The sequence below is a fragment of the Trachymyrmex cornetzi genome, unplaced genomic scaffold (assembly GCF_001594075.2).
Source record: "Trachymyrmex cornetzi isolate Tcor2-1 unplaced genomic scaffold, Tcor1.1 scaffold176, whole genome shotgun sequence".
Classification (NCBI taxonomy): domain Eukaryota; kingdom Metazoa; phylum Arthropoda; class Insecta; order Hymenoptera; family Formicidae; genus Trachymyrmex; species Trachymyrmex cornetzi.
This window is the reverse complement of record NW_017296375.1, coordinates 214,471-224,574: the sequence shown is the minus strand read 5'-3', so window position 1 is coordinate 224,574 and position 10,104 is coordinate 214,471. Positions and strand designations below refer to the sequence as shown.

At 33.1% G+C, this 10,104-nt stretch overlaps 1 protein-coding gene across 1 annotated transcript in view; it reads left to right on the top strand.

Moving 5' to 3' along the window:
* LOC108759260 (ras-related protein Rab-28) overlaps positions 1-10,104 on the top strand; it is a 41,306-nt gene that overhangs the window by 22,417 nt on the left and 8,785 nt on the right. The window contains exons 2-3 of the mRNA XM_018504608.1: positions 1,476-1,661; positions 2,615-2,848. Of these exons, the coding sequence (XP_018360110.1) occupies positions 1,476-1,661; positions 2,615-2,848 (420 nt within the window). The remainder of the gene's footprint in view (positions 1-1,475; positions 1,662-2,614; positions 2,849-10,104) is intronic.

The following is a 10,104-nucleotide window of genomic DNA, read 5'->3' as shown; positions in this document are numbered from 1 at the left end:
AAAAGGTGTCAAGCAATAATCAGTAATGGAGGTGATTGGACACGATATTAGATAATTGCGCAGTAGCTAATAATGAGTACTTCAATAAAAAAAAAATTAGTCTAAATTTTTATATTTTTTTTATTATGGCAGACACTTTCTTATTGAACAGACTGTACATAAATTTAGTTCAAACTTCGCAGCATATTGAAATGTCGCGCAGACAGATGCATCTTTTTATAACAATTGGCATTACTAGTACCAAACGTTGCAGAAATATAAAGGGTGATCATGCTTACCTATAGTGCTATAATACCAATACACACATAATTCTACCCCTTCCCTACATTCAAATATATGTACTTTTCTCAAAATTAATAACTTTTTTGTTAGTACGGCATTTTTTAATTCTGAATTGGAACAACGTTTTATTAGGACGGTAAATATGCAATGTTTACAATTTCACTTTCTATCTGAGTTATATTTTCAATTATAATGTATTCTTTAAAATAAACCATCCCTGGTGAAAATTTTTCTTAAAATTATTCATGTAATTTTTTAGAATTTTTTAATATAATTTTATAACTTTCTCACATTTTTTATACGAATTGGAATATTTCTCAGAAAATCTACATCTTAGAATTTTCCATCTATGTTAATTATGAAATATAAAAGATTTCTAAGATTTTTTGTAAGTATAATTTCTGATGAAATGTTATAAAATCTAAAAAATTTTTTAATATTTTTTTTAAATTATAGGATAAGAAATCTCAGAATATTTCGGAATTCACATGTATGTAAAATTCTGAGAGAAGATGTAAATTTTTCGAATATTTCTGAGTATTTCTGAAATGTTCCAATTTTTTAGCATAAAAATATTAGAAAAATTTTCACTAGGGATGTTATGAATTTTCAAGATTTGAATATTGCAATTCTAATATATATATATATATATAAACAGTAAATTTAATCTTTTATCAGAGTGTGATACTTTTCCATGTAAGCAAGTAAGCTTACATACAAATAGGTTGTTTCTCCACAAAAAATATATTAGTCCTTAAGATAAATTTCATTATCTAAAAAATGCTAATTTTTTACTTATTTCACTTCTATCAACGTAGCGATACCTTTAATTGTTATAAATTTTTCAAGAATAATAAATACGTTAGAAATAAACTGTGATAATAAAAATTAAGCAGGTCGATGATCGTTTGTGGTACACAACAAGCAAATAATTCTTTGTTTTAATAATTCTTTATAATTTTCATTTGTCGTTTGGTAATTATTGTACGGCTGTCAATATTATATACTGTAATGGCACAGATCTCCAAGAGACGTTCCAAAGAATATTCAAAGGATATCCGTATTTCCTAAGACCGTTGCCAGAATGTCCCTCGAATAAAGTGTGCAATTAGGGTAGATTGTAAATAATAATTGTTATAACTATTATGATGCCTGTTATTCTTGATAATTGAAATTCAAGGATCCTTCTTTAGACCAGCATCGTTCAGAAGTTTTGCAACAACGATTTCACTAGGCAATACATACCCACCGCAGGCATCGATTTCTTTCTTAAGAACATCAGCATCGGCAGCTACAAAAATGTCAATCTACATTTATGGGACGTTGGCGGACTCGCTCTACATGGCAACATGTTGGATAATTACATTTTTGGAGCACACGTAAGACCAATTTGCTGCTGCCTTTACTTTGCTAAAATATAAAAATTTTATTTCGTTATTTAATTTCATTGAATTAATTTTATTTTAATTATTTTTATTAATTTAATTTTGACATGTCCAGGGGCGGCAACTTACCTCGCCTATGGGAATGGATTTTTTTACTAACGAAAGGAGAGACGGAGGAGAATACAAAGTGACGACGTTTTTTTTACTTTTTACTTACTTTGTGCTCCTTGTTGTCATCCCATTTTTTACAATTGCAAATTGCTCTATCTAACAGTCGGTAAGGGATCATTTATATTGGCCGTAACTGTAATCTGTAAGAATTGACTAATCACAGTCGAGTATTCCCCTCTCATTCAATTGTAAGAGAGGAATGCTCGACTGTGGTTAGTCAATTCTTACAGATTACGACATACGGCACACGGTTACGGCCCTAATAGCGAATTCAATTGGACGATCGATCAGTGCGCACTGATGCACATTAAAGCCGTCGTACACAAAATAATGTAAAGATATGTTTATATATAAACATAGAAATCCTGATTAAATCCTGAAATACTCAATACATTTTATTGTACTATTAGGTAAAATATGTATTTTATAATTCGAAATATTTGCATTTCACTTTTAAACTCAAATTAAATCAGTGTACAATGGCTTTAATATGAACTAGTGCTTCCAATCGAATTCGCCATAAGTTAAATCTCTGTTATGCGCGCAATTATACTGTCATCACGAATATTGGTCGCACAATATTCACAAAATTCACAGTTGATTTTTAACCCAATTCTTGGATTCCTTGAGTTTCAAGGGATGGATTTTCATAATAAGCTAAATTTTGGGTGTGTAATATTCCATACGATTCCACACCATAGTTGCCGTCCATGGACATGTCTTTTGTGCGCTACGATTGTATGTTGTTGCAAACTGGATGTATATTTCTGAATCAGATCATTCTTTTGGTATACGACGTTACGAATAGCTCAAGTTTCGACATTTTGGAAGAGTGGCTCAACAAAATCAAAAGTTTTATTGAAGCCTACGATGAAATACCTCTAATAGCGGTAATAGGTAATAAATGTGACATGGAACATCAAAGAACAGTTAAGAGAGACAGGTCGCATCGATTCGCCGCGGAAAACGGATTTCCTTATCATGATATGTCTGCGAGAACTGGAGAATCGGTAATTCAAAAAATGTATATGTATATACCCTGCTGCAAATTCCTATGGAGAATTTTCCTATGGGTTTGCCTAACCATAGGTACCCATGGTAAATTCGACAGGTCCCCATGGGAGAAGGTTCCTATCTTGCTGTAAATTCCCATGGGTTTTTTCATAGGTTCCTATAGAGGACTATAAGATTCTGGGTCTGTTCCAAAATTTGCTGCCAGTACTGAAATTCTATAGTTTACGTTATGTGCACTATAGATTTTCAGTGCTGACAGTAAATTTTGGAACAGCCTCTGTAGGAGCTTGTACAGTGTAAACAATTGATGACAACAGAGAAAAATATCAGGGCGTTCTTCGTCTCGAACTCAGGCCTGGTCTTTCCTCCGAATTGGTAGACTTCCGTTCTGCCACTGAGCCACACAGCCCTGACGCTGATAGCTTCTCTGTTGTGCCTATTTCCTCTAAATTTCTTACAATAGATACCTATAGGATGATATAGGAAATTTAGTACGAAACGTTGGAATTTCAAGAATGGATCTAGACACGGAGAAAACCCGCCAAACGCATAATCTTTATATAGAAAACACCCGTGGAAACCATAAAAATATTAACCTAAAATATATATAAAAACATTCTGTTAAATTCATAATGTGGAATTATATTCAGTTTGAACTACTTTTAATTATTTCTATAGAATTATTCTCTCAAGTTAGTATAGGTACCCATAGGAATGCGGAAGAGATGCCTATGGGAATTAAAGATCTATAGGATATACTGCATCTTGACGTATAGGAACATGTAGGTGCATATAGGACAAAAATGTGTATATATCATTATCCTATGGTAGCCTATAGGCACTTCCATGGGGTACCTCCCCACTGTCTTACGTACGCTTACATGTTACTATACGTCAAACTAGTATCCTATACATCCTTTTAGTTCTCATGGAGACATCTGTCCACATTCCTGTGGGTACCTATACTAATCTATTGCATTCCTATAGATGTCCTACGTATATCTATAGATAACTACACAAGCTCCTGTAGAATCTTATAGTCATCTATAAGAACCCATGAAAAAACCCATGGGAATTTGCATCAGGGTACATGTATGTATGTATGTATGTATGTATGTATGTATGTATATATGTATATATACATATATACATACAGGGTGTTAGTTAAGTATGTTGCCATACTCAATAGAGCGATTTTTTGGTTTATTTCAAGTAAAAAAGTCCATATAAACATGTGTCCTAAACGGCTTAGTTTCCGAAATACAGGTGAATATTCGCAAATGTTTGACGAAACGGTAAATTGCGTTGGCGATCTTCCTGCATAAATACGCCTTGCTTCACGTGAGTTACCATTCGCACAACCGTAAACAAAATGACAAAGTCAAAGTCAAAGCCTCCTAGATCACCAGACTTAAATCCTTTGAATTATTTCCTTTGGGGGCATCTGAAATTATTGGTTTATACCACCCCAATTGAGAATAAGAATGATTTGAGGAATCGAATAGTGCTTCATGCGAGACAATATGTAACACACCTGGTATTTTTGAGCGTGTACGTCAATCTTTGAGAAGAAGGCTCGATGGATGTATTATGACGCAAGGTGGACATTTTCAACAATTTATTTAATTGTTTTATTTCGTCAGAAGAACTAAAGCCTGTTTTTGTCTTACTGTTTTTTTGACTAGTTTTTGACTAGTTCAAGTTATATTTTTTTCAAATAAACGGATTATTACTACACGTTTAAATTTTTTTATTTCGAAAACCAAGCCGTTTAGGACACATGCTTATATGGACTTTTTTACTTGAAATAAATCAAAGAATCACTCTGTTGAGTATGGCAACATACTTAACTAACACCCTGTATATATGGGGCATTCTCTGTTAAATCGGCCACCCCCCGTCCATTTCAATTTTTTAGATAAAATTTTTTTTTGTCTTAAAATTTTCCTTGAAATGTCTATTTTTCGATGCCATATGGGGTTTTTGAAAATTCAAAATGGCGGACCCAAAATGGCGACTGAAATGAATAAAGGTATTGGAAAAATTAATGATATCGTAAATAAACGTGTACGATATGTGATGTAGAGGTCTGATCCGCGTGCGTGCGTGCGTGCGCGCGCGCGCTTGTCAAAACGAATTACGTTGAAGTCAATTCTTCTTTAATACGATATCCATTGATTATCAAGACATTTGCGTACAAAATTTCAAATTATAATTTGATCATTTTCTTGTTTTTAAGTCTTGTTGCTAAGCCACAGGACGCAATATTAACATCTCATATTCTTTTTAATTGGGCTAGAATACATTTCAAGAACATAAGGATTTTTTATTTTAAGAAAATTGATCATGAGAAGATAAGAAAATTTAATAAGAGATTTGAAACTGCGCAGTCTGTTCCGCAAATTCTTAAGAATCATGGATTTATAATTGCGGGAGAAAATAAAGTATTAGTCAAAACATATTCCAATGATATAAATGGAACGCTACGGTAGTTACGGAGAAGAAAGTAAAGGATAAAAAATTAAAAAATAAATTCTATGGTACATCCATCCACATAGCACACGCGTTCGCGCTCGCGCACACTCACACACACAAACACGCGCGCACACACACGTGAGAGGCAAATGAAGCATGTACGCACGCACGCACGCACGCACGCGGATCAGATCTCTACATCACATATCGTGCACGTTTATTCACGATATCATTAATTTTTGGATTTTACTGTATATATATATATATACAGTAAAATCCAAAAGTCCCCGAATGACTAATTATCTCAGAAAGTATTGGTTTATTATGTTTTTATTAAAAATGTTTCAGACAAAGTTGTTGGATTTAAAAAGATCTATTTACTGATCTTGTCAGTTTGATCTTAGATGACGTCGTCAATATTAGATCAAGATCACATCGATTTTTTAAAATAAAATACCTTATTTTATTCCAGAATCTAATAGCTGGTGTCAAGAGCTTTTCAAAACACAATAAAGTTCATTTTCATTAAGTATACTTTTTAAATTATGATGCTTGAAAATTACAGTACCGCCGACATTAGCATCACCAAAGGTGTCTAATCGACGTCTAAAACCTCTTTAATGTTGTTCAGTATCATGACCTGGGTAACATTTGTTAAGATCAAGGTTATTGAAGATTGTTCCTCTTATTTTCGTTTTTACATAGGAATGAATTTTTAGTACAAAAATGAAAATAAGAGGAACAACTTTCAGTGGCCTTTATTTTAACAAATGTTGTCCAGAACAAAATTTAAGAGGTTTAAGTCGTCGCACAGTGATTCAATTTGCGAATCTAGCGGGACAAAAATATTCAAGGAAAAAAATATTATAATTGTAATTTATACAACATTTTTTACATAAAAAAGCAATGAATAACAAAAGGAAACACTTACGTTCAACATTTATAAATAATCAGAGACAGAAGTATCAGAATGACTATATCTTTCAAAAAATGACTATTATATCAGGAGTCTTAATTTTTTAAATTTAAAACTCTCTTACATTTAATTAAATTTAATTCTCTCTTACTTACATGGAATTCTCTTCCTGCAAAAAATGGTACATTTTTTAGATTTGCAAAAATATTCATATTAAACTACTGTCAATAAAAGTTATACGATTAATTATATAAAATAAAACCATTTTCATGATATACAAATACGTACAAAAGTTTCGCCGCTCTCACATACTTAACATTTTAAAGAACAAGTAAAGAAAAATTGACAATATGTTTCCATTTTTTAATTAAGTTTAATAATTGAAGAAAATAAAATAAAGTAAAAAATGTGAAATAGGTATATATTTGTCTGAAAAGTATTCATTATAAAAACAATTATTTCCAAATTTCAGGCTAAGAGAAGAAAAATATTCATTTAACGTAAAAGCTCGTAATAGGCTATGTAGTTGAAGTTTCGATCGTTCTTGAAGCGAAACAATCGACGATCATTCATATATACATGTGACCAAAAATTACAAGCATATGTCGAAGCGTTTCAAAACAAAAGATAAAGATACGAACACAATCTCTAAAAACATTACAAAATAAAAAATTTATACTTGTGATTAAAAATTTCGTACATCTATCACAGAGCCCGGTGATGAAATCTAAAAACGCGGACACAATGTCTGAAATCACAGACGATAGTAAAAAAAGTTTCATTCGCCAAACCTGCTCGGAAGTGTACCATATATACGTAAGAAGTACCGCGCACTCGCTTATACGGGCGATCAGAAATTTTTTACGTCTATTACAGAGGCCGGTGGTGAAATCTAAAAGCGCGGACACAATATCTGAGATCACAAACGATAGGAAAAAAAGTTTCATTCGCCAAACCTGCTCGGAAGTGTACCATATATACGTAAGAAGTACCGCGCACTCGCTAAAATCTAAAAGCGCGGACATTGTGTCCGCGCTTTTAGATTTCACCACCGGCCTCTGTGATAGACGTAAAAAATTTCTGATCGCCCGTATGTGATAAGCGAATGCGCGGTACTTCTTACGTATATATGGTACACTTCCGAGCAGGTTTGGCGAATGAAACTTTTTTACTATCGTCTGTGATCTCAGACATTGTGTCCGCGCTTTTAGATTTCACCATCGGCCTCTGTGATAGACGTAAAAAATTTCTGATCGCCCGTATAAGCGAGTGCGCGGTACTTCTTACGTATATATGGTACACTTCCGAGCAGGTTTGGCGTATGAAACTTTTATGTGTTTGATTATTACTATGCAAACAGATAAAAGCACATCTTTGTATTCCGATATCTTTTGTTTATGCGATCTATTTCGTAATGGTTCTAGGAATTTCTTAATTAAGGTATCTAGTTTATAAATAATTGTTAAAAATGTTTTAATCTTGGGCGTTTTTTCGTTATCCAATCAAAAGCTACCACGGCTAAGGTTATCTTCGTCTTTAGGGATCAAAAGACGAAGATAGTCTTAGCCGTGGTTGCTTCTGGTTGCATAACGAAAAAACGCCGTTTATTATTCATTTTTTTGTCCATCTAATTATTTATTTTGAACCACTGTGCGCGCACGCGTGTCAGTCGGATACTTTGGGTAATACTCTAATGATGACGGTACGGTAACTTTCAAGCCTTATAATTCAAAAAGTACTTAATTAAAAAAAAAGTTTATAAAATATCACAGTGTTTTGACAAGCTCTTGATGTACGAGAATATGTAATGAAAAATGGAGAGTTCTCATTTAAAAAGTTCAAAATGACCTTGCTCTGACATTAGCGACGCTCAAGGTCAAACTGATAAGATTAATTATAAATAGATTTTTTAAACCTTTACAACTTTGTCTGAAACATTTTTGCAATAAACCAATATTTTCTGAGATAATCAACCGGAACTTTTGCATCTCACTGTATATATACGTATATGTGTACACGTATATACATATATGTATACATACTATGAGTATTAATTTTTTTCTATAATTATTAATATACATCAGAAAAAATAGTGAGTGCAGAAAATATTCGTACAGAAGAAATTTTTATCAAAACTTCTTTGTAAAAAATAAGTATTAATTAGCAATTAATTTTATAAATAGAATAGATCTGTTTCTAATTCCTGTATAATACTGTATAGTACTAGAACTTTCTTTTTCACTTTTGTCAAATATTAAACATATACCTATTTCATTTTAAGTTTCAAAAACGTATATTAGTTTAGCCACAGAAAACAGATTTCGGAAATCTTATTATTGTTTATACTCGCTCGCCTAAAATGCGTAACTCTCTATAATAGCGTATTCTCTTGGCTGCACTATCGCCCACTAGTGCAACACTCAGACAGTGTACCGTGTTTCCATGGCTGGTGGTAAGCGAACTCATTCGGTGTACCGTGTTTCCGTGGCTACGGTGTAGTGCAAATTTTATGCACGAAGTGGGATTTTGCTACACCGTCTCAAAGAGACCGTGTAGAATTAGTGTGACATTTAAAATTTGAAAATAAAAGTCAAGCGGGAACAGAGTTTTAGCATAATAACGATACAGTGTACACCATGGTGTGCACCACTCTAGTGTAGTGTAGCAGGCACTGTAGCTGAGTGTAGCGCTTACACGCAACTGATGCGGTGTGAGACTGCATCCAGTGTATCCCAAGAGAAAACGCTACTTGTATCGGTTATTGCGAGAATTATTGCCAAGGTCTCGATGGTCTAAAGGCTTAGGACGCTCGCACGGAATGCAAGAGATCCGGGTTCGACTCTCGGCCGAGGCAATATTTTTCGTAATAAATTTATTACAGTTTTTTAAGATTAAATTTGGGAAATTTGGGGGGATTATGAATATTTCAGATTGATTGCGTTAAGTCCGACAACCATATCGGCACGCAATTATAATTTCTGAAATGAATTTATTTAATATGAATATATATAATAGTTCAACATCTTAACATTCAGATCGTAGTGGCGCTTCGTATTTAAAGTAATGTTTTAAATAATATAATTTTTCATTTTAGCATATTTATAAGATAATATATTTTAATTACTATTTTACATATCTTTTAAGGCGATGCTAAAGCCTCCTGTTTTACCCACATTTCCATTCGGTGGGAAATCTCCGTATTGGATGTACGGATTGCAAAAGTGTTATTACATAAATTAAAGTACGCACAAACAGGACCTCAGCTGCACTGGATTTCATGAGAAACTCAAAAAAAAATTTAAAATTCGTTAAAAATTCACTTACTTTTGGCTCGTACAGCTGTCACCTCAAATATATATTTGCTTGATATAAGAGTGTTAGGGTCCATATCTTGAAAATAAGCGTGCAGTTGAGATCGTATTGAAACGAACGATACCGAATTTGTAGAACTAAAATTGAAAGTCTAGAAAAAAAGTATCGCCACCGAATAGAAAACACGGGTATGCAGGTGCTTTGCGAAGACTGGGACTGTCAACAGAGCCGAAATTCCGTGTTGCGCGTCTTGCGATAGATGTTGCTGGCATATGTTAAATAAGAACAGATGTATGCGTTTGAGTAAAACAGAATGATATATATTATATAATATAATGTCAAAACTGAATCAAAGATGTGACCACTATTATCGAATTTCGAATTAAATATACAGAGTGTCCCCAATATACGGCCCTACTCGTCTTGAGCAGATAGAACGGACTAAACTGAGTCGAAAAGTTAACAAGATATTAATTACTAAAAATTGCAAAATATTAGTCTTGAATAATTTTTTACTCAAATACTATCAACTTTACAGAAAAACTGCAA